The 25,251-nt window shown below is 51.8% G+C and overlaps 1 protein-coding gene across 1 annotated transcript in view; it reads left to right on the top strand.

Moving 5' to 3' along the window:
- The window catches only part of LOC138769699 (putative oxidoreductase YteT), a 130,792-nt gene that overhangs the window by 76,898 nt on the left and 28,643 nt on the right, over positions 1-25,251 (top strand). The window contains exons 6-10 of the mRNA XM_069948315.1: positions 1,783-1,842; positions 16,825-16,932; positions 19,524-19,580; positions 19,830-19,960; positions 22,205-22,259. Coding sequence (XP_069804416.1) covers positions 1,783-1,842; positions 16,825-16,932; positions 19,524-19,580; positions 19,830-19,960; positions 22,205-22,259 — 411 coding nt within the window. The remainder of the gene's footprint in view (positions 1-1,782; positions 1,843-16,824; positions 16,933-19,523; positions 19,581-19,829; positions 19,961-22,204; positions 22,260-25,251) is intronic.

The following is a 25,251-nucleotide window of genomic DNA, read 5'->3' as shown; positions in this document are numbered from 1 at the left end:
TCCTATTACTGATATATTCCCCGACCACCCTTATGTAATAGGGCCAGTGTCCTATTACTGATATATTCCCCGACCACCCTTATGTAATAGGGCCAGTGTCCTATTACTGATATATTCCCCGACCACCCTTATCTAATAGGGCCAGTGTCCTATTACTGATATATTCCCCGACCACCCTTATGTAATAGGGCCAGTGTCCTATTACTGATATATTCCCCGACCACCCTTATGTAATAGGGCCAGTGTATTATTACTGATATATTCCCCGACCACCCTTATGTAATAGGACCAGTGTCCTATTACTGATATATTCCCCGACCACCCTTATGTAATAGGGCCAGTGTCCTATTACTGATATATTCCCCGACCACCCTTATGTAATAGGGCCAGTGTCCTATTACTGATATATTCCCCGACCACCCTTATCTAATAGGGCCAGTGTCCTATTACTGATATATTCCCCGACCACCCTTATGTAATAGGGCCAGTGTCCTATTACTGATATATTCCCCGACCACCCTTATGTAATAGGGCCAGTGTCCTATTACTGATATATTACCCGACCACCCTTATGTAATAGGGCCAGTGTCCTATTACTGATATATTCCCCGACCACCCTTATGTAATAGGGTCAGTGACCTATTACTGATATATTCCCCGACCACCCTTATGTAATAGGGCCAGTGTCCTATTACTGATATATTCCCCGACCACCCTTATGTAATAGGGTCAGTGACCTATTACTGATATATTCCCCGACCACCCTTATGTAATAGGGCCAGTGTCCTATTACTGATATATTCCCCGACCACCCTTATGTAATAGGGCCAGTGTCCTATTACTGATATATTCCCCGACCACCCTTATGTAATAGGGCCAGTGTCCTATTACTGATATATTCCCCGACCACCCTTATGTAATAGGGCCAGTGTCCTATTACTGATATATTCCCCGACCACCCTTATGTAATAGGGCCAGTGTCCTATTACTGATATATTCCCCGACCACCCTTATGTAATAGGGTCAGTGACCTATTACTGATATATTCCCCGACCACCCTTATGTAATAGGGTCAGTGTCCTATTAGAATGTTGCCCATAATATATATTCATATCAAAACTCAATTCTAAATTGTTTAAAGATTTTTTTAAAGCTGGAGCAGAAGTCGGTACATTTTTTTCCAACTCCGACTCCAGCAAAAACTATCTCCGACTCCAACTCCACAGCCCTGGTGACACAGATCGTGCCGAGCACAGTGATAGAGCCCCCCCCCAGTGATAGAGCCCCCCCAGTGATAGAGCCCCCCCAGTTATAGCCCCCCCCAGTGATAGCCCCCCCAGTGATAGCCCCCCCCCCGGGATAGCCCCCCCCCCCAGTGATAGCCCCCCCCCAGTGATAGAGCCCCTTACAGTGATAGCCCCCCCAGTGATAGAGCCCCCCCAATGATAGAGCCCCCCCCAGTGATAGAGCCCCTTACAGTGATAGCCCCCCCCCCCAGTGATAGAGCCCCCCCAGTGATAGAGCCCCCCAGTGATAGAGCCCCCCCAGTGATAGAGCCCCCCCAGTGATAGAGCCCCCCCAGTGATAGAGCCCCCCCAGTGATAGAGCCCCCCCCAGTGATAGAGCCCCTTACAGTGATAGCGCCCCCCCCCCCCCCCGTGGCAGAGCCCCTTACAATGATAGAGCCCCACACAGTTATAGAGACGACTCTATCATCTTGTTATAAGACGCTGGATTGCAGGTTGTGATGTATAGACTGACGCTCGGATTCTCTGGTTCTAGGACCCTGCAGTTACTTTTGCTAAGAAAGGATATCACATCCTCCTGGAGAAACCAATGGCCGTAAGTGGGGAGGGGGGATGTGTGTAGGGAGGGGGGATGTGTGTGGGGAGGGGGATGTGTGTGAGGAGGGGGGATGTGTGTGGGGAGGGGGGATGTGTGTGGGGAGGGGGATGTGTGTGGGGAGGGGGATGTGTGTGGGGAGGGGGGATGTGTGTAGGGAGGGGGGATGTGTGTGAGGAGGGGGATGTGTGTGAGGAGGGGGGATGTGTGTGGGGAGGGGGGATGTGTGTGGGGAGGGGGATGTGTGTGGGGAGGGGGGATGTGTGTGGGGAGGGGGGATGTGTGTGGGGAGGGGGGATGTGTGTAGGGAGGGGGGATGTGTGTGGGGAGGGGGATGTGTGTGGGGAGGGGGGATGTGTGTGGGGAGGGGGATGTGTGTGAGGAGGGGGGATGTGTGTGAGGAGGGGGGATGTGTGTGGTGTTAAGGTTAAATTTATATGTTGACCTCTCTCTATGGAGAGAAGCCAAAAACCCAGGTACAGGATGGTTTTATAATTATATCTAGAGTTGGAATCCTGCAGTATTACCAGCTCGTTACTTATACGTCACTGACACAGATAAGACAATGTATCATGATTATAAGCCTGGAGAAAATGGCCCAAGTTTTATTATGGTAATCACATTTTATAGACAGATAAAATATAGGGTGGTAACAAATGCTAATAAGACATAGATGAGGCGGTGCTAGTGATTTAGATATTCAGTCATGCGCAATGGCATCTATATTAGTATTCATTATTATTATTCAAAAAGGTTAGAACAATACATTCTCTGCAATGATACTTTCACATTATTCCCACTGTAACAGACAGGCAACTTTCCTCTGAGAATGGCCTTGGACGCTGATAAACATGTCTCTGAGGGAAATAGTTCTTGAGACAAAACATTCTTTCTAGTGTCCATATCAGAAGTTTTCCAAGGTAAGAAATGGTCCAACTATAAGTTAACCCTATCAGGGACTCTCTAATGTGCTGGAGCTTCTGAGCAAGAGGCCTATATATATGTGTATTCATATAGGTACGGTGCAGGTAGGTAAAATCGTATCGCTGGCCTTATCATTCCCCCATTTGACATCCGTGGAGCATGGATATGGTTCATCACTGGTGGTTGGGTCGTAGCCGGAGGTTTTAAGGACTCTACCCTCAGTCGCAGGTTGATCAAGGGACCACAGGTGAAAACATCCTCCAAGTACTAGTACAGCATCCAACCTCCAGAAATGTCCAGGCGGCACAGATTCAAGAGAACCGATAAGAGAAAGAAAGCATAGTAACGTTAGTCTCTTATATGAGGGTGAAGCTTCTTCCTGTTTGTCGAGGTTTTATACGAGAGAAAATACACATGAACACTTTTACTGAAAAACAGATCAGTATTATGCATAAGACCACTTGGAAGAGACCCTGAAGGACTCCCATTAGTTTATGGGCATCACCATAGGATAGACAAAAATAGTACCATACGTTTTATTGAAAGTTATAGATGGCGGAACAAACTTACAGCAGATGTGGTAGTAAGATCTGCAATAACCGAAAGAAAATACTAAACAATGGGTGAGTCTGTACAGTATACATCAATATACAGCTTAGTTACAACAAGACAAATAAAAGCTTATTATCAATACCCAAACTAATATATGTATATGACAAATACCTCTCCGGATTTTATCAAAATAACCAAACCTTATTGTCTCATCACTCCTGTCCCTAATCTTGACTACAGATGTAGCCCCCTTCTCTAGGTCCCTTTACCGTAGGACTGCTTTAAAGGTAAGACAATCCTCCGTCCCGAACCTAACTAGTCTCCTGTCACTCCTACGTCTCCCTGTGACACTGAGTGATCAGACAATAAGTTCTTCACTGTATATAACAGACGTGACTCTATCACAAGGACTCTACCACTTTGGTATCATGTGGGTATTGGAAAGTCACAAAAACTAACTTTAAAAAGTTTCTGAAAATAAAAAGTTTAGATGTGAACAAATCTTATCTCATGGCAAAAGCAAAAATAAAAAGTTGATTGACACATAAACCAAAAACAGCATAACAGGTAAATGCAATAAAATCTCCACAATGTGACCTACTATGTAACCTCTAGATTCACTTATAATAACCAATTAGTGAATTCACAATCTTCAGTACCGGATTCTAAAAATTTCCACTTCTTTTTAGTCTTTTTACTTCATTTTGTACCTAGAAAACGTCTTTATGATTAGATCACACAGGACTAATGACTGGTCGCATGGTCACATCTCTTCCTGTACATAATCATATAGTATAATACATAGACCAATAATATGGAGTAACTGGGCGCTTATTACCTACATAATATTTGGATCCTACTGAATTGTCTCTTGTCTGACTGAGATCATCACATATTACACATAAGATAACCACCATAGAAATAAAAGCAAAGTGTAAACGATACATCACCTAAGGTTTCAAAGCCTTTTTATGAGAATAATATGTATCATATGATCCTTTTTGTAATAGTAGCATTGGTATGGATCCTTTATCCTTAAACCCATCTTTTGACTGACAGGCCTCTTTACAGACACTTGGACTCTTGGCCTCAGTTATATATAGGCCACTCGTATAACCTCAGACATTGGCTTTGTTGTCTCCCATAGTTTTGGCTTGACCTGTAAAGAAGACACCAGTACAGACAAGGACATACCTATATAGGCCACCTGTGGCAGGTGGATGACGTCCACTTACATTCCCTGAAACAGGCAGGAAGATGACAGACTATGCAGACAGGCACTTTACGGTGTTACTTACAGTAGGTTATGACAGGTGTAGATAATACAGCCGTACACAACCCTCTCTGCTATATTTGTTGTCCCCTGGGCCGCCCAATGTGAGGATACTACACCACATTACACATGGCTTCCTTCTGCTGGTTTTGTCAGATAACTTACAGTGGGATACAAGGCAGGCGGCAAACACAGTTACTTACTGTCTGACTGCCATCTTTACCCAGTACCTCTTCTCCATCCGCTGGTCTCACAGCTTGTTGCTGATTGTCTCTGGAAAAGACTTAAAAACAAACAGATCCACATCTCCTCCTCCACCTGTACACTATGTACGGTTACCTCAGGAAGAGACTGGAAACATCTCCCCATTCCCTTGTACGCTTTGTACGCTGTTACCTTGGGAAGAGCACAGAAACCACCGCATCACCAGCTTTATCCATCATCCATCACCCTTTTTGGCATCAGGGTTTGTCTGCGTGAACGTTGCGTCAGCCGCTCTATGGCAGCTTTTTGGTAAGCCCAGGGACCAAACAAATCTCTAATTTGCCAATTAACCCATAATGGTGGGCTTCATATAGACATCTGCACAGTTACCTTCAACCATCCTACATGTCTCAGTGATTGTCCTCACCTCCAGCTTATAGCAGGAGCGGTTTCTGCAGTGGAACGTCACTCTGCATGGCGGTCACCATATATCCTTGCGTCTTGTGTCATCCATCTTTGAAAAGTCTGGGATAATCTACAATGAAAACTTTTAAACTTTCATTAATATTTGGGCTTTCAATTACATTTTCATCTTTCACAATTTAAAATATCAAACACAATAAGTAATAAAAACATCCTTATTCAAAAATAAAAATTTGTACGGTGTTTAAAATGTTTTTTTTTTTTTTTTTTTAAACATCAAAATGGGCTACTCCCATTTCCATTCACCTCTATCCCCTCCCCCATTTGAATCTACATCAATAGGCAACAGAGATGCTGGATTCAATGCACTTAACACAAAATATATATATATTGGGGGGGCATAAGGAGTGCAGACTGGAGCCATGGACATGGGTTTGGTTTTTACTAGGGATAAAAGTACATATATATTCATGAGCTAAGTTTGCTATAATCATCACAAAACTGTTACCCCTAAAAATAACAAATAAAAATAATTAAACATTGTACACTCGTCCTATATTAACCTTCTTTTGATAAAAAAATTAAATAAAACACACCTTAAAGATGAAATGTAAAACATACGGTATATAGAATAATTCTTTTTGTCAGAACCTTCAGCTTAATTTGTACCATCATTAGCTGAAATGAATCCATTCCTCTAGTAAGCGTCTCTTATCAGTAAGTAGAACGCTCTGTACCTCACTTCTAACCTTGAGCAGTGAGCAGTAAAATCATAGATACAAGAGTTAAAACTTCTTTTTTTTTTTTTTTTAACATCCTTGAAGTTACAGAAGATATCAGCGCTGTGCTCTTATGCACCAGACTGTAACCTTGGACAGTGGCACACATACTTATAACTTAGTAGGAAAAAAAACCAATTTGCGTAGAACTTATTAGGATAGATGTGTACACATATGTACACATATATATATATAAACACTTGTTAAATAAAGTTACATAGAAATATATATATTTTACTATAGTAAACTACTTCTTCTTTGAAATATCATACGTTGGGGACACACACTTAAAGAAAATCTGCTTACAATATATATTGGGATACATATATATACTTTTTAAATAAATGTGTAAGTTACAGTAATAAGTTACTACAGGCTCCTTATACCATTGGGTTCTTAATAAGTGCACAAAATTCTGCGTTTGATCTTTACCAATTATCACTTTTCTCTTGACATTCCTAATAAAACGTACTTTTTCTCTCTGACTCCTACTGACACTTCCGTATAACAATCTTATACACTAATAGGTCTAATAGACCCAGCTCCTTCAAACAGTCTCATTGCTTTTCCCTCCAACAAACCTTTGTCTAACTTTCTTCACCATCAGGTAATAATATTCATTAATAAATGTGCAGAACAGTTGTTAGACTCTATCGGAGAGTCCTGTGCCCGCCCCCTCAGTGACACTAAGCAGTATGGGCGGAGGACAGAAATGCCAGGAGTTAAAATGGCCACCGGACTAGATAACCGGATATAGGGGTGTTGGCTTAGGGCATGGTTTTGAGACGTCACAATTATAATGGAGACGTGGATGATATGGGGAGTGGTTGGCTTTCAGTCGCCATCTTTGAGGGCTGATTACAGAAAAGTGGCGTACACAAATAAGCAAATGTTCCACGGTCGGGACAACAGAAAATGATCAACATTTTGTAACACGTAACATACTTCTAAAGGGGAACACCAGCTTAGTAAAACTGGCTGAAATACAGTATAATGTAGGAGCGTACATTACATTACACTAACAGCTCTGATTCTCTTTTTTTTTTCCTAATGCTGCTTGCATGTGATCTGCAGCCCTCAGAGCTGGTTGATGGCCTTGTACAAAACATAACAAATAACACACATTATGTACTTTGTATGCTGCTTCACTACGCAGCATTAATTAACCTCTTCAGCTCTCTCAGTACTGTATCTAGCAATGAGCTGGACTGTTCTCCTTGTCTGGGTACGTGGCTTTGTACTCAGACACTTACATGGCAATGTACACTATTTGAGGTTAGGCTGCCCACCTCCACAAAGGCATTGGTCTTACTATCAGGTAAGGGGCACTTTAAATCAAAGTAACTACTTCAACAGCCAACCAAGGGGAAGATTCCTGCAGAACAGAGGGTCTATACGCCACCATTGGACGTAGGTTGGCTTTTCGCAGGATCTGGGGTTTGTATACAGATATAAACTGGGTACAATGGTGTAACATAATGATGTGGCTTGGGTCTGCCACACACACTACAATATTCTGTCTTATCTAGATATTGTTGGTCACCGGCACATGACATGTCCACCCAGCTGGACCTGTGCTTCCCACCCATTATCCTAAATGTTTTCCTTCTGTCTGACCCTCTGGCTCTCATCTATCTATCTACTTCCCACCCTCCCCTCTTAGAACTCTAATCCTTGATTCCCCCTTAGGGATAGTACTTCGATTAACCCCTAAGATTCCTGGAAATTCCAAGGACCCATTTGCCCTGCATGTTACATGTAGGTCTGGTTACCTACCCACAAGGCAAAAATAAGTGTGCACAGGAGTGTAAGGGGTTTCCCAGGTGTTGGTCAGAGAGCCAGAGGTTGGTGGGGCTAAGGCATGTATCTGCCTTCATATCAAACCTCCTAAAGATCTGTTCTAGATCTTGCACTGCATCTTCTCATGCCCATCGCTATCTTCCTTAGCTTCACATCAGCTTCACATAAACTTCTTGTGGAGACTGGTGATCCCTTTTTTTAGAGAATAACTGTCTCATCCTTGCTCAGCTAATCCCTAGGTAGCGTATTGGGGAACGAAACCTAAACCTTAGGTTTTAACAAGCACAGCCGCTATAGGCCCAGCCGCCACAGTGACACACTATGGCGACGCACTACAGCAACCTTGCTATAGGCCCAGCCGTCACAGTGACACACTATGGCGACGCACTACAGCAACCTACTGTCCCTCGTTGCTAATTCCTCCTAGGGGGCAAGGGGGTAAGTCACAGATCTTCTGACCTGCTCTCTACCACAGTACAAGCACAAATAATGGGATCAATACGAGTATTGTTCCCGCTGCTCGAGACAGATATCACTTATCAGGAACCCGTTCACTCCAAAAGTTATGTGCCTGCTGTCTGTGACCTCGCAGCTGTTCTCGATGCCATGCTGTATTACAAGGGTTAAGCATTAATCACAGCCTCCCCGTAAGGACGCAGAAGTGATCATGTTCGGCAATCCCTTTCCTTAATTCAGCATAAATACAGCAACAGCTTATCTCAATCACACAACAGTTTGCGACGGCAATGCAGCACTTTAACCTTGTCCTATCCTGGGTTACAGAGTTCTTTGTCTAACAATTAGACTCAGCTTTACAAACATATAGAGAACACAGGTGACGGGAATCTCATTAGATCCGTTCCCCTGAGGCACAGATAGTACGTAAGAAAGGAAAGTCTTTCTTACCTGGCCAGTTATATCTGCGCGTCCGATGACGGATAAATCACCACATCCCGTCTGTCTGCGTTCTAGTTTGCAAGAGGCTGAGTCCCTGTTCGGGCGCCAAATGTTAAGGTTAAATTTATATGTTGACCTCTCTCTATGGAGAGAAGCCAAAAACCCAGGTACAGGATGGTTTTATAATTATATCTAGAGTTGGAATCCTGCAGTATTACCAGCTCGTTACTTATACGTCATGGACACAGATAAGACAATGTATCATGATTATAAGCCTGGAGAAAATGGCCCAAGTTTTATTATGGTAATCACATTTTATAGACAGATAAAATATAGGGTGGTAACAAATGCTAATAAGACATAGATGAGGCGGTGCTAGTGATTTAGATATTCAGTCATGCGCAATGGCATCTATATTAGTATTCATTATTATTATTCAAAAAGGTTAGAACAATACATTCTCTGCAATGATACTTTCACATTATTCCCACTGTAACAGACAGGCAACTTTCCTCTGAGAATGGCCTTGGACGCTGATAAACATGTCTCTGAGGGAAATAGTTCTTGAGACAAAACATTCTTTCTAGTGTCCATATCAGAAGTTTTCCAAGGTAAGAAATGGTCCAACTATAAGTTAACCCTATCAGGGACTCTCTAATGTGCTGGAGCTTCTGAGCAAGAGGCCTATATATATGTGTATTCATATAGGTACGGTGCAGGTAGGTAAAATCGTATCGCTGGCCTTATCAGTGGGGAGGGGGATGTGTGTGAGGAGGGGGATGTGTGTGAGGAGGGGGGGATGTGTGTGAGGAGGGGGGATGTGTGTGGGGAGGGGGATGTGTGTGAGGAGGGGAGGGGGATGTGTGTGAGGAGGGGGGATGTGTGTGGGGAGGGGGGATGTGTGTGGGGAGGGGGGATGTGTGTGAGGAGGGGGGATGTGTGTGGGGAGGGGGGATGTGTGTGGGGAGGGGGGATGTGTGTGAGGAGGGGGATGTGTGTGAGTAGGGGGGATGTGTGTGGGGAGGGGGGATGTGTGTGAGGAGGGGGGATGTGTGTGGGGAGGGGGATGTGTGTGAGGAGGGGGGATGTGTGTGGGGAGGGGGATGTGTGTGGGGAGGGGGGATGTGTGTGGGGAGGGGGGATGTGTGTGGGGAGGGGGATGTGTGTGAGGAGGGGGATGTGTGTGAGGAGGGGGGATGTGTGTGAGGAGGGGGATGTGTGTGAGGAGGGGGGATGTGTGTGGGGAGGGGGATGTGTGTGAGGAGGGGGATGTGTGTGGGGAGGGGGGATGTGTGTGGGGAGGGGGATGTGTGTGAGGAGGGGGGATGTGTGTGGGGAGGGGGGATGTGTGTGAGGAGGGGGATGTGTGTGAGGAGGGGGGATGTGTGTGGGGAGGGGGGATGTGTGTGAGGAGGGGGATGTGTGTGGGGAGGGGGGATGTGTGTGAGGAGGGGGATGTGTGTGGGGAGGGGGGATGTGTGTGGGGAGGGGGGATGTGTGTGGGGAGGGGGGATGTGTGTGGAGAGGGGGGATGTGTGTGAGGAGGGGGATGTGTGTGGGGAGGGGGATGTGTGTGGGGAGGGGGGATGTGTGTGGGGAGGGGGGATGTGTGTGGGGAGGGGGGATGTGTGTGGGGAGGGGGATGTGTGTGGGGAGGGGGATGTGTGTGGGGAGGGGGGATGTGTGTGGGGAGGGGGGATGTGTGTGGGGAGGGGGATGTGTGTGGGGAGGGGGATGTGTGTGGGGAGGGGGATGTGTGTGGGGAGGGGGATGTGTGAGGGGAGGGGAGGGGGGATGTGTGTGAGGAGGGGGATGTGTGTGGGGAGGGGGATGTGTGTGGGGAGGGGGGATGTGTGTGGGGAGGGGGATGTGTGTGGGGAGGGGGGATGTGTGTGGGGAGGGGGGATGTGTGTGGGGAGGGGGATGTGTGTGGGGAGGGGGGATGTGTGTGGGGAGGGGGATGTGTGTGAGGAGGGGGATGTGTGTGGGGAGGGGGGATGTGTGCTGGTTACCCCCGCAGATAATAATTGACAGCGGCCTGAACCCACCGAGTGACAGCGGCTCTAACCCCGAGTGACAGCGGCTCTAACCCCGAGTGACAGCGGCTCTAACCCCAAGTGACAGCGGCTCTAACCCCGAGTGACAGCGGCTCTAACCCCGAGTGACAGCGGCTATAACCCCGAGTGACAGCGGCTATAACCCCGAGTGACAGCGGCTATAACCCCGAGTGACAGCGGCTATAACCCCGAGTGACAGCGGCTATAACCCCGAGTGACAGCGGCTATAACCCCGAGTGACAGCGGCTATAACCCGAGTGACAGCGGCTATAACCCCGAGTGACAGCGGCTATAACCCGAGTGACAGCGGCTATAACCCCGAGTGACAGCGGCTATAACCCCGAGTGACAGCGGCTATAACCCCGAGTGACAGCGGCTATAACCCCGAGTGACAGCGGCTATAACCCGAGTGACAGCGGCTATAACCCCGAGTGACAGCGGCTATAACCCCGAGTGACAGCGGCTATAACCCCGAGTGACATCGGCTATAACCCCGAGTGACAGCGGCCCTCCACCACTGATTACTGATCTCACAGCGATGATTATACCTATAATTCTCTAGGCTTCCAGAAACATGGGCGCTCTCTTCCAGATACAGCTCCCTTCCTGTCCTCCGGTTGGATGTGGTGTCCATTTCTATTGAAGTTAATGGAGCTGAATTTTAGTACCACACACAACCTGAGGACAGAGGTGGCGCTCACCCAGCTCAGTCTAGGGTACACCCCCATTGCTATGTTTATTTACCCTGATGACACACTGTCCTGCCTGAACTTGTGACCCCCTCAATCCCTCCTCTTCTGGTGATGCCCCATCCCTCCTCCTCCTATAGTGATTCCCTTATCCCCACTCTTCCTCCTCCTCCTGGTGATGCCCCCTTCTTCCTCCTCTGGTGACTCTCCGTCCCTTCTCCTTCTTGTGACCGTCCCTCCTCCTCCTCTGGTGATGTCCCTCTTCTCCTCTTCTTTCTCCTAGTGATGTCCAGTCCCTCCTCCTCCTCTGGTGATGTCCTCCCATCCTCCTCTGGTGATGCCCTCCCATCCTCCTCTGGTGATGGCCTCCCATCCTCCTCTAGTGATGCCCCTCTCCTCCTCTTCTTTCTCCTGGTGACGTCCCGTCCCTCCTCCTACTCTGGTGATGCCCTGTCCCTCCTCGCCCTGTCCCTCCTCCTCCTGGTCACGTCCTATCTCTCCTCCTCCTGGTGACATCCTGCCTCTTCTTCTCCTCCTGGTGACGCCCTGTCCTTCCCCCTCCTCCCGGTGACGCCCTGTCCCTCCTCCTCCTTATCCTCCTGGTGACGCCCTTTCCCTCCTCCTCCTTATCCTCCTGGGGACGCCCTGTCCCTCCTCCTCCTGGTCAAGCCCTGTCCCGCCTCCTCCTCTTTCTGGTGACACCGTGTACCCCCTCCTTCTCCTGGTGACGCCCCTTCCTTTTTTCTCCTGGTGATGCCCCATCCCCCCTCCTCCTCCTTCTCCTCCTCCTGGTGATGCCCCATCCCTTCTCCTCCAGTGGATGCCCAGTCCCTCTTCCTCCTCCTGTGGATGCCCCGTCCCTTCTCCTCCTGGAGACGGCCTGTCCCTCCTCCTCCTCCTGGTGACGCCTCGTCCCTTTTCCTCCTGTGGATGCCCGGTCTCTCCTCCCCCTCCATGTGATGCCCGTTCCTCCTCCTCCTGGTGATGCCCCGTCCCTCCTCCTCCTGGTGATGCCCGTCCCTCCTCCTCCTGGTAATTCCTTGTCCCTCCTCCTCCTGGTGATGCCCCGTCCCTCCTCCTCCAGGTGATGCCTTGTCCCTCCTCCTCCTCCTGGTGATGCCCCGTCCCTCCTCCTCCTGGTGATGCCCCGTCCCTCCTCCTCCTCCTGGTGATGCCCCGCCCCTCCTCCTCCTCCTCCTGGTGATGCCCCGCCCCTCCTCCTCCTCCTGGTGATGCCCCGCCCCTCCTCCTCCTGGCCATGCCCCGTCCCCCCTCCTCCTGGTGATGCCCCGTCCCGCCTCCTCCTCCTCCTCCTGGTGATGCCCCGTCCCTCCTCCTCCTGGTGATGCCCCGTCCCTCCTCCTCCTGGTGATGCCCCGTCCCTCCTCCTCCTGGTGATGCCCCGTCTCTCCTCCTCCTGGTGATGCCCCGTCCCTCCTCCTCCTCCTCCTGGTGATGCCTTGTCCCCCCTCCTCCTCCTGGTGATGCCCCGTCCCCCCTCCTCCTCCTCCTGGTGATGCCCCGTCCCCCCTCCTCCTCCTGGTGATGCCCCGTCCCTCCTCCTCCTGGTGATGCCCCGTCCCCCCCTCCTCCTCCTGGTGATGCCCCGTCCCCCCTCCTCCTCCTCCTGGTGATACCCCGCCCCTCCTCCTCCTCCTGGTGATGCCCCGTCCCCCCTCCTCCTCCTCCTGGTGATACCCCGCCCCTCCTCCTCCTCCTGGTGATGCCCCGTCCCCCCTCCTCCTCCTCCTGGTGATGCCCCGTCCCCCCTCCTCCTCCTGGTGATGCCCCGTCCCCCCTCCTCCTCCTGGTGATGCCCCGTCCCTCCTCCTCCTCCTGGTGATGCCCTGTCCCTCCTCCTCCTGGTGATGCCCCGTCCCCCCTCCTCCTCCTGGTGATGCCCCGTCCCTCCTCCTGGTGATGCCCCATCCCCCCTCCTCCTCCTGGTGATGCCCCGTCTCCCCTCCTCCTCCTGGTGATGCCCAGTCCCTCCTCCTCCTCCTGGTGATGCCCCGTCCCCCCTCCTCCTCCTGGTGATGCCCAGTCCCCCCTCCTCCTCCTGGTGATGCCCCTCCTCCTCCTGGTGATGCCCCGTCTCCCCTCCTCCTCCTCCTCCTGGTGATGCCCCGCCCCTCCTCCTCCTCCTGGTGATGCCCCGTCTCCCCTCCTCCTCCTGGTGATGCCCAGTCCCTCCTCCTCCTCCTGGTGATGCCCCGTCCCCCCTCCTCCTCCTGGTGATGCCCAGTCCCCCCTCCTCCTCCTCCTCCTGGTGATGCCCCGTCCCCCCTCCTCCTCCTGGTGATGCCCCTCCTCCTCCTGGTGATGCCCCGTCTCCCCTCCTCCTCCTGGTGATGCCCCGTCCCTCCTCCTGGTGATGCCCCGTCCCCCCTCCTCCTCCTGGTGATGCCCCGTCCCTCCTCCTCCTCCTGGTGATGCCCCGTCTCCCCTCCTCCTCCTGGTGACGCCTAGTCCCTCCTCCTCCTGGTGATGCCCTGTCCCCCCTCCTCCTCCTGGTGATGCCCCGTCCCCCCCCTCCTCCTTCTGGTGATGCCCAGTCCCCCCTCCTCCTCCTGGTGATGCCCAGTCCCTCCTCCTCCTCCTGGTGATGCCCCGTCCCTCCTCCTCCTGGTGACGCCCCGTCCCTCCTCCTCCTCCTGGTGATGCCCCGTCCCCCCTCCTCCTCCTGGTGATGCCCCGTCCCTCCTCCTCCTCCTCCTGGTGATGCCCCGTCCCTCCTCCTCCTCCTCCTGGTGATGCCCCGTCCCTCCTCCTCCTCCTCCTGGTGACGCCCAGTCCCCCCTCCTCCTCCTGGTGACGCCCTGTCCCTCCTCCTCCTCCTGGTGATGCCCAGTCCCTCCTCCTCCTCCTGGTGACGCTCCGTCCCTCCTCCTCCTGGTGACGCCCCGTCCCTCCTCCTCCTCCTCCTGGTGATGCCCCGTCCCCCCTCCTCCTCCTGGTGATGCCCCGTCCCCCCTCCTCCTCCTGGTGATGCCCCGTCCCCCCCCCTCCTCCTCCTGGTGATGCCCCGTCCCTCCTCCTCCTCCTGGTGATGCCCCGTCCCCCCTCCTCCTCCTGGTGATGCCCAGTCCCCCCTCCTCCTCCTGGTGATGCCCCGTCCCTCCTCCTCCTCCTGGTGATGCCCCGTCCCTCCTCCTCCTCCTGGTGATGCCCCGTCCCTCCTCCTCCTCCTGGTGATGCCCCGTCCCCCCTCCCCCCTCCTCCTCCTGGTGATGCCCCGTCCCCCCCCCCTCCTCCTCCTGGTGATGCCCCGTCCCTCCTCCTCCTCCTGGTGATGCCCCGCCCCCCCTCCTCCTCCTGGTGATGCCCAGTCCCCCCTCCTCCCCCTCCTCCTGGTGATGCCCAGTCCCCCCTCCTCCCCCTCCTCCCCCTCCTCCTGGTGATGCCCAGTCCCCCCTCCTCCCCCTCCTCCTGGTGATGCCCAGTCCCCCCTCCTCCTCCTGATGATGCCCAGTCCCTCCTCCTCCTCCTGGTGATGCCCCGTCCCCCCTCCTCCTCCTCCTGGTGATGCCCCGTCCCCCCTCCTCCTCCTCCTGGTGATGCCCCGTCCCCCCTCCTCCTCCTCCTGGTGATGCCCCGTCCCTCCTCCTGGTGATGCCCCGTCCCTCCTCCTCCTGGTGATGCCCCGTCCCTCCTCCTCCTCCTCCTGGTGATGCCCCGTCCCTCCTCCTCCTCTTCCAGGTGATGCCCCGTCCCCCTTCCTCCTCCTGGTGATGCCCTGCCCCTCCTCCTCCTCCTGGTGATGCCCCGTCCCCCCTCCCCCCTCCTCCTCCTGGTGATGCCCCGTCCCCCCCCCTCCTCCTCCTGGTGATGCCCAGTCCCCCCTCCTCTTCCTCCTCCTGGTGATGCCCCGTCCCCCCTCCTCCTCCTGGTGATGCCCAGTCCCCCCTCCTCCTCCTGGTGATGCCCAGTCCCTCCTCCTCCTCCTGGTGATGCCCCGTCCCCCCTCCTCCTCCTCCTGGTGATGCCCCATCCCCCCTCCTCCTCCTCCTGGTGATGCCCCGTCCCTCCTCCTGGTGATGCCCCGTCCCTCCTCCTCCTCCTCCTGGTGATGCCCCGTCCCTCCTCCTCCTCCTCCTCCTGGTGATGCCCCGTCCCTCCTCCTCCTCTTCCTGGTGATGCCCCGTCCCTCCTCCTCCTGGTGACGCCCCGTCCCTCCTCCTCCTGGTGATGCCCCGTCCCTCCTCCTCCTGGTGACGCCCCGTCCCTCCTCCTCCTGGTGATGCCCCGTCCCTCCTCCTGGTGATGCCCCGCCCCTCCTCCTGGTGACGCCCCGTCCCCCCTCCTCCTCCTGGTGATGCCCCGTCCCCCCTCCTCCTCCTGGTGATGCCCCGTCCTTCCTCTTCCTCCTCCTGGTGATGCCCCGTCCCTCCTCCTCCTCCTGGTGATGCCCCGTCCCTCCTCCTCCTCTTCCTCCTCCTGGTGATGCCCCGTCCCCCTTCCTCCTCCTGGTGATGCCCCGCCCCTCCTCCTCCTCCTGGTGACACCCCGCCCCTCCTCCTCCTCCTGGTGACGCCCCGTCCCTCCTCCTCCTGGTGATGCCCCGTCCCTCCTCCTGGTGATGCCCCGCCCCTAGTCTTGGTGACGCCCCGTCCCCCCTCCTCCTCCTGGTGATGCCCCGTCCCCCCTCCTCCTCCTGGTGATGCCCCGTCCCTCCTCCTCCTCCTCCTGGTGACGCCCCGTCCCTCCTCCTCCTGGTGATGCCCCGTCCCTCCTCCTGGTGATGCCCCGCCCCTTCTCCTGGTGACGCCCCGTCCCCCCTCCTCCTCCTGGTGATGCCCCGTCCCCCCTCTTCCTCCTGGTGATGCCCCGTCCCTCCTCCTCCTCCTCCTCCTTGTGATGCCCCGTCCCTCCTCCTCCTCTTCCTCCTCCTGGTGATGCCCCGTCCCCCTTCCTCCTCCTGGTGATGCCCCGCCCCTCATCCTCCTCCTGGTGATGCCCCGTCCCTCCTCCTCCTCCTCCTGGTGACGCCCCGTCCCCCCTCCTCCTCCTGGTGATGCCCCGTCCCTCCGCCTGGTGATGCCCCGCCCCTCCTCCTGGTGACGCCCGGTCCCCCCTCCTCCTCCTGGTGATGCCCCGTCCCCTCTCCTCCTCCTGGTGATGCCCCGTCCCTCCTCCTCCTCCTCCTGGTGATGCCCCGTCCCTCCTCCTCCTCCTCCTCCTGGTGATGCCCCGTCCCTCCTCCTCCTCCTCCTCCTCCTGGTGATGCCCCGTCCCTCCTCCTCCTCTTCCTCCTCCTGGTGATGCCCCGTCCCCCTTCCTCCTCCTGGTGATGCCCCGCCCCTCCTCCTGGTGACACCCCGTCCCTCCTCTTGATGTTTAGCAATAGTATCACAATTACCACATCATCTTCCTCGCCTTCTTAGGTGACACCTGAGGACTGTCATGAAATAGTTACCACCTGTAAAGAGAATGGGGTCCTGCTTGCAGTGGGACACGTCATGCGGTATCATCCGGTATCCAGGAAAATAAAGGTACCGTTGCTTCTTCCTATGTTTGCCCTCCTGGATTGTGGGCGCCCGTCCGCATTTCTGTGGGGGGAGGGATGGTGATTCTGTAACTGCTGAGACTGTGTGACCCTGTACACAATGACTGCGCCCATCCGCGGGTCACCAGACCGCACATTGTCCTGATGTCCCCAACCTCCAGCTCCCATCACGCCCGGACAGCTGCCGGCTTCCTGTGTTCAGGTCCTGGCGGTTCTTCTGGTAGGATCCGCTCTGACCGTTATTACTGCCCGTCCTCCACCACCAATGATCTGTAGGTGGTGACACAACATGGCGGCGTCATCTGGTGGACGTGTTCCTTATAAATCCCGGGCTGGAATGTGTGGGCACTATGGTCACACTGCGTATAATCAGTATGGACGAGTATCACAGGGCACCTTGTAGCGTTACCAGGATTGGTTTACTGCTTCAGGGCTCAACAGAGAAGGTTTCTGTTCACTGACTACAACTCTGATCCTGAAACCGTGACTGATCCCGATAGATGGGAGATCTGGAATTTCTTGCCCAGCTCGGTGCGACCCCTTTGTTCTCATGCCGCCAGGATGATGATTCCGACCCCCGCTTACTGTGCATTGTGTGCTAACCAGTACGTGAAACACAATCCCTCCAGCATAATGGGGGAAGCAGAGAGCAGATGAGAGGCCTGTGATGTGTGCCCTCCCTGTATATCAGGGAGATAACTACACGTTAACCAGTTATCACCCAGGCAGGAGCGGGGTCTTGAGACAACACATGAGACTAGATTACTGGGGTATTTAGTAGTGTACACACAGTACTTTAGTATGTAATACATCTTATTACATGTTCATATTTTTAAGACACACCCCCCCCCCCCACCCTACCCTCAAAGTCTCTATCAGCTGTTAACACCTATGTGCATCTTAAACAAAAAAATTAAATGGCTGTCAGCTGAAGAGTACAGTCTCCATGGTAACAGACTACAAACAAACACTGTGCAGTCTGATCCTCCGGTCACATTGCCAGTAAGAAGTAATGGCGAAATGTACGGGAGCAGGAATCCAGGATCAGACTACATGGGTGTTGTTTGTAGTCTGTTACCATGGTAACACAGGCCTCTATACAATCTATACACAAGGGCAGATGGCAAAAATTTTAATTGACTGACTGTAAACGTCCTTCATTCACGATGCAGTGGACATGGTGATGTGCAGGCGGACAATAATTGACGTGCATGTGGGGGGTTCAACCCCTTGCGTATAAATCATTAGTTCTCTGTTATTTCTAGCGGCTGACATTGTTTCTGTTGCTCATTTACATGAGGCCGTTATTATTCTGCTCCCTGTTATCCAGCGGTAATGGCCTTACTTGGCTGCACTTTGTCTTATATTATTATTAGGCTTTGTCTTATATTATTATTAGGCTTTGTCTTATATTATTATTACGCTTTGTCTTATATTATTATTACGCTTTGTCTTATATTATTATTAGGCTTTGTCTTATATTATTATTAGGCTTTGTCTTATATTATTATTAGGCTTTGTCTTTTATTATTATTACGCTTTGTCTTATATTATTATTAGGCTTTGTCTTATATTATTATTAGGCTTTGTCTTATATTATTATTACGCTTTGTCTTATATTATTAGGCTTTGTATTATTATTATTATTAGGCTTTGTCTTTTATTATTACGCTTTGTCTTTTATTGTTATTATTATTAGGCTTTGTATTATATTATTATTAGGCTTTGTATCATATTATTATTAGGCTTTGTCTTATATTATTATTATTAGGCTTTTGTCTTTTATTATTATTAGTCTTATATTATTATTAGGCTTTGTCTTATATTATTATTAGGCTTTGTCTTATATTATTATTAGGCTTTGTCTTATATTATTAGGCTTTGTCTTATATTATTATTAGGCTTTGTCTTATATTATTATTAGGCTTTGTCTTATATTATTATTAGGCTTTGTCTTATATTATTATTATTAGGCTTTGTCTTATATTATTAGGCTTTGTCTTATATTATTATTAGGCTTTGTCTTATATTATTATTATTAGGCTTTGTCTTATATTATTAGGCTTTGTCTTATATTATTATTAGGCTTTGTCTTATATTATTATTATTACGCTTTGTCTTATATTATTATTAGGCTTTGTCTTATATTATTATTAGGCTTTGTCTTATATTATTATTATTACGCTTTGTCTTATATTATTATTAGGCTTTGTCTTATATTATTATTAGGCTTTGTCTTTTATTATTATTATTAGGCTTTGTCTTATATTATTATTAGGCTTTGTCTTATATTATTATTAGGCTTTGTCTTATATTATTATTATTACACTTTGTCTTATATTATTATTCGGCTTTTGTCTTTTATTATTATTAGTCTTATATTATTATTAGGCTTTGTCTTATATTATTATTACCCTTTGTCTTACGCGCTCCCGGTATTATATGGCTTTAGTCAGACGAATAGCGTTTACATAAAGGATTTCTCGTCCCGATACGCCTCCGGGGTGAAGCGTCCTCATTATAAGGGATGGACGCGTTCTCGGCGGCCTCATTAATCCTTCCTGTCACTATTTTTAGGAGTTGTTGGATTCCGGTGTGATCGGAGACATCGTGCACATCCAGCACATGGAGCCCGTGAGTATTCACCAGTCATTGTCCGTGTACAGGGAACGTCTCCAAACTCCCCCGTATGCATGTACACTCAGCTCAGCCGAGCGCGCAGCATGTTCTCATCAGGGGGAGGGGTCAGTGAGCTGGATGTAGGGGGTCCCCACACGCTAAGCCCACCACATCACTATCCGCTGTATCCAATCATCCCAAGAGACGTTGCCAATCACTTTGTAGTGAACGGTCTGTGTACTCACCATTGTGTCTGCTGTCAAGGTCGGGTTCTGGCATTTTGCACACTCATTTGTGCGAGGAAACTGGCGGAACGAAAAGGAAAGTACATTCTCCCTGCTGGCGAAGTCCTGCCATGATATCGACCTGATCAGTTACTGGATGGGGGATCAGAGGTATGGCCGAGGGAGGATCAGACGCTGATCTGTTACTGGATGGGGGATCAGAGGTATGGCCGAGGGAGGATCAGACGCTGATCTGTTACTGGATGGGGGGTATGGCCGAGGGAGGATCAGACGCTGATCTGTTACTGGATGGGGGTATGGCCGAGGGAGGATCAGACGCTGATCTGTTACTGGATGGGGGTATGGCCGAGGGATGATCAGACGCTGATCTGTTACTGGATGGGGGGAGGGTATGGCTGAGGGATGATGAGACGCTGATCTGTTACTGGATGGGGGGTATGGCCGAGGGATGATCAGACGCTGATCTGTTACTGGATGGGGGGTATGGCCGAGGGATGATGAGACGCTGATCTGTTACTGGATGGGGGGTATGGCCGAGGGATGATCAGACGCTGATCTGTTACTGGATGGGGGGGTATGGCTGAGGGAGGATCAGACGCTGATCTGTTACTGGATGGGGGGGTATGGCCGAGGGAGGATCAGACGCTGATCTGTTACTGGATGGGGGGTATGGCCGAGGGATGATCAGACGCTGATCTGTTACTGGATGGGGGTATGGCCGAGGGAGGATCAGACGCTGATCTGTTACTGGATGGGGGTATGGCCGAGGGAGGATCAGACGCTGATCTGTTACTGGATGGGGGGTATGGCCGAGGGAGGATCAGACGCTGATCTGTTACTGGATGGGGGGTATGGCCGAGGGAGGATCAGACGCTGATCTGTTACTGGATGGGGGGTATGGCCGAGGGAGGATCAGACGCTGATCTGTTACTGGATGGGGGTATGGCCGAGGGAGGATCAGACGCTGATCTGTTACTGGATGGGGGTATGGCCGAGGGAGGATCAGACGCTGATCTGTTACTGGATGGGGGGTATGGCCGAGGGATGATCAGATGCTGATCTGTTACTGGATGGGGGGTATGGCTGAAGGATGATCAGCCGCTGATCTGTTACTGGATGGGGGGTATGGCCGAGGGAGGATCAGACGCTGATCTGTTACTGGATGGGGGGTATGGCTGAGGGATGATCAGACGCTGATCTGTTACTGGATGGGGGGTATGGCCGAGGGAGGATCAGACGCTGATCTGTTACTGGATGGGGGTATGGCCGAGGAATGATCAGACGCTGATCTGTTACTGGATGGGGGGAGGGTATGGCCGAGGGATGATCAGATGCTGATCTGTTACTGGATGGGGGGTATGGCCGAGGGATGATCAGACGCTGATCTGTTACTGGATGGGGGGTATGGCCGAGGGAGGATCAGACGCTGATCTGTTACTGGATGGGGGTATGGCCGAGGGAGGATCAGACGCTGATCTGTTACTGGATGGGGGGTATGGCCGAGGGATGATGAGACGCTGATCTGTTACTGGATGGGGGTATGGCCGAGGGAGGATCAGACGCTGATCTGTTACTGGATGGGGGTATGGCCGAGGGATGATCAGACGCTGATCTGTTACTGGATGGGGGGAGGGTATGGCCGAGGGAGGATCAGATGCTGATCTGTTACTGGATGGGGGGTATGGCCGAGGAATGATCAGACGCTGATCTGTTACTGGATGGGGGGAGGGTATGGCCGAGGGATGATCAGATGCTGATCTGTTACTGGATGGGGGGTATGGCCGAGGAATGATCAGACGCTGATCTGTTACTGGATGGGGGGAGGGTATGGCCGAGGGATGATCAGATGCTGATCTGTTACTGGATGGGGGGAGGGTATGGCCGAGGGAGGATCAGACGCTGATATGTTACTGGATGGGGGGTATGGCCGAGGGAGGATCAGACGCTGATCTGTTACTGGATGGGGGGTATGGCCGAGGGAGGATCAGACGCTGATCTGTTACTGGATGGGAGGGTATGGCCAAGAGATGATCAGACGCTGATCTGTTACTGGATGGGGGGTATGGCCGAGGGATGATCAGACGCTGATCTGTTACTGGATGGGGGTATGGCCGAGGGAGGATCAGACGCTGATCTGTTACTGGATGGGGGTATGGCCGAGGGAGGATCAGACGCTGATCTGTTACTGGATGGGGGTATGGCTGAGGGAGGATCAGACGCTGATCTGTTACTGGATGGGGGTTATGGCCGAGGGATGATCAGACGCTGATCTGTTACTGGATGGGGGGTATGGCTGATGGATGATCAGACGCTGATCTGTTACTGGATGGGGGGTATGGCCGAGGGATGATCAGACGGTGATCTCATATTTCTCATCTGTTTTCTTCCCGGCAGATGTGTGAAGGTTTCATCCTTTGGAAATCTGTCTCATTTTACTAAAGAAAACAAAGTAAGTATAACTGTATACCTACATCATCTACAAGAAGAGACAGGGAGGCAGTACTATCTGTACCTACATCATCTACAAGAAGAGACAGGGAGGCAGTACTATCTGTACCTACATCATCTACAAGAAGAGACAGGGAGGCAGTACTATCTGTACCTACATCATCTACAGGGAGAGACAGGGAGGCAGCACCATCTGTACCTACATCATCTACAGAAGAGACAGGGAGGCAGTACTATCTGTACCTACATCATCTACAAGAAGAGACAGGGAGGCAGTACTATCTGTACCTACATCATCTACAAGAAGAGACAGGGAGGCAGTACTATCTGTACCTACATCATCTACAAGAAGAGACAGGGAGGCAGTACTATCTGTACCTACATCATCTACAAGAAGAGACAGGGAGGCAGTACTATCTGTACCTACATCATCTACAAGAAGAGACAGGGAGGCAGTACTATCTGTACCTACATCATCTACAAGAAGAGACAGGGAGGCAGTACTATCTGTACCTACATCATCTACAAGAAGAGACAGGGAGGCAGTACTATCTGTACCTACATCATCTACAAGAAGAGACAGGGAGGCAGTACTATCTGTACCTACATCATATACAGGGAGAGACAGGGAGGCAGTACTATCTGTACTTACATCATCTACAGGGAGAGACAGGGAGGCAATACTATCTGTACCTACATCATCTACAGGGAGAGACAGGGAGGCAGCACCATCTGTACCTACATCATCTACAGGGAGAGACAGGGAGGCAGTACTATCTGTACTTACATCATCTACAGGGAGAGACAGGGAGGCAGTACTATCTGTACTTACATCATCTACAGGGAGAGACAGGGAGGCAGTACTATCTGTACTTACATCATCTACAGGGAGAGACAGGGAGGCAGTACTATCTGTACTTACATCATCTACAGCAGGGGTGGGGAACCTTTTCCATGTTGAGGGCCGGTCGGGCATTTATAAAATCATTCGAGGGCCGCATACCGTGTGCGGCAGTTAGTAGCGGGGGTTTGCAGCACCCGGGGCAAGGCAAAGTATTGTTCCCCTAATGCCCCTGCTATTGTAGTTAACCCTCTGTGATGCCCCTTGTACCTGATGTGAATCCTTAGTGATACCCTGTAGCCTGAGTTAACCCCCCAGTCATGTCCCTGGTAGCCTAATTACCCCCCCCCCACACCCAATGATGCCTCTGGTAGGCCTAGTTAATCCCCCCAGTCATGTCCCTGGTGGCCTCGTTAACCCCCCAGTCATGTCCCTGGTAGCCTAGTTAACCCCTCAGTCATGTCCCTGGTGGCCTAGTTAACCCCCCAGTCATGTCCCTGGTAGCCTAGTTAAGCCCCTCAGTCAGGTCCCTGGTGGCCTTCTTAACCTCCCAGTCAGGTCCCTGGTGGCCTTCTTAACCCCCTCAGTCATGTCCCTGGTGGCCTTCTTAACCTCCCAGTCAGGTCCCTGGTAGCATTCTTAACCTCCCAGTCAGGTCCCTGGTGGCCTTCTTAACCTCCCAGTCAGGTCCCTGGTAGCCTTCTTAACCCCCCAGTCAGGTCCCTGGTGGCCTTCTTAACCTCCCAGTCAGGTCCCTGGTGGCCTTCTTAACCTCCCAGTCAGGTCCCTGGTGGCCTTCTTAACCTCCCAGTCAGGTCCCTGGTGGCCTTCTTAACCTCCCAGTCAGGTCGCTGGTGGCCTAGTTAACCCCCCAGTCATGTCCCTGGTGGCCTTCTTAACCCCTCAGTCAGGTCCCCGGTGGCCTAGTTAACCCCCCAGTCATGTCCCTGGTGGCCTTCTTAACCCCCTCAGTCATGTCCCTGGTGGCCTTCTTAACCCCCTCAGCCATGTCCCTGGTGGCCTTCTTAACCCCCTCAGTCATGTCCCTGGTGGCCTTCTTAACCCCCCAGTCAGGGAGGCAGCACCATCTGTACCTACATCATCTACAGGGAGACAGTACTATCTGTACCTACATCATCTACAAGAAGAGACAGGGAGGCAGTACTATCTGTACCTACATCATCTACAGGGAGAGACAGGGAGGCAGTACTATCTGTACCTACATCATCTACAGGGAGAGACAGGGAGGCAGTACCCCCTCAGTCATGTCCCTGGTGGCCTTCTTAACCCCCCAGTCAGGTCCCTGGTGGCCTTCTTAACCCCCCAGTCAGGTCCCTGGTGGCCTTCTTAACCCCCCCATCCCCCCCAGTCATGTCCCTGGTGGCCTAGTTAATCCCCAGTGCCTGCCCCAAATAAAAAAAAAAATAAACATCCCACTCACCTTTCCTCCGCTCCCACGCTATCCAGGTCCTCTTCTCCCTCCTCTCTTCTGTGCCGGTCTTCTCCTGCAGGCGGCGCGCGGTGAAATGACGTCATCGCGCGCGGCCCGCAGGAGTCACAAGACGTGCGCCACTCTGTTGGGGAAGTAGCCGGCACAGACACAGGAAGATGCTGTCTCACCTGCCTCACCACCGCGGCGCACATGACAGGAGAGCCGCAAACCGCAGAAGACGTGTGCCGCTCTGGAGGAGAAGGAGCCGGCATACACAGCGTCCTCCTGTGTCTGGTAACTGTCACAGACACAGGAGGAAGCTGTGAATGCCGACTCCTTCTCCTCCAGAGCAGCGCATGTCACAGGGGTGCCGCGGGCCGCATCCGGAGGTGTCAGGGGCCGGATGCGGCCCGCGGGCCGGAGGTTCCCCACCCCTGATCTACAGGGAGAGACAGGGAGGCAGTACTATCTGTACCTACATCATCTACAGGGAGAGACAGGGAGGCAGTACTATCTGTACCTACATCATCTACAGGTAGAGACAGGGAGGCAATACTATCTGTACCTACATCATCTACAGGGAGAGACAGGGAGGCAGTACTATCTGTACCTACATCATCTACAGGGAGGCAGTACTATCTGTACCTACATCATCTACAGGGAGAGACAGGGAGGCAGTACTATCTGTACCTACATCATCTACAGGGAGAGACAGGGAGG

This window comes from Dendropsophus ebraccatus, chromosome 12 (assembly GCF_027789765.1).
Source record: "Dendropsophus ebraccatus isolate aDenEbr1 chromosome 12, aDenEbr1.pat, whole genome shotgun sequence".
NCBI lineage: Eukaryota > Metazoa > Chordata > Amphibia > Anura > Hylidae > Dendropsophus > Dendropsophus ebraccatus.
This window is presented reverse-complemented; position numbering and strand designations above follow the sequence as displayed.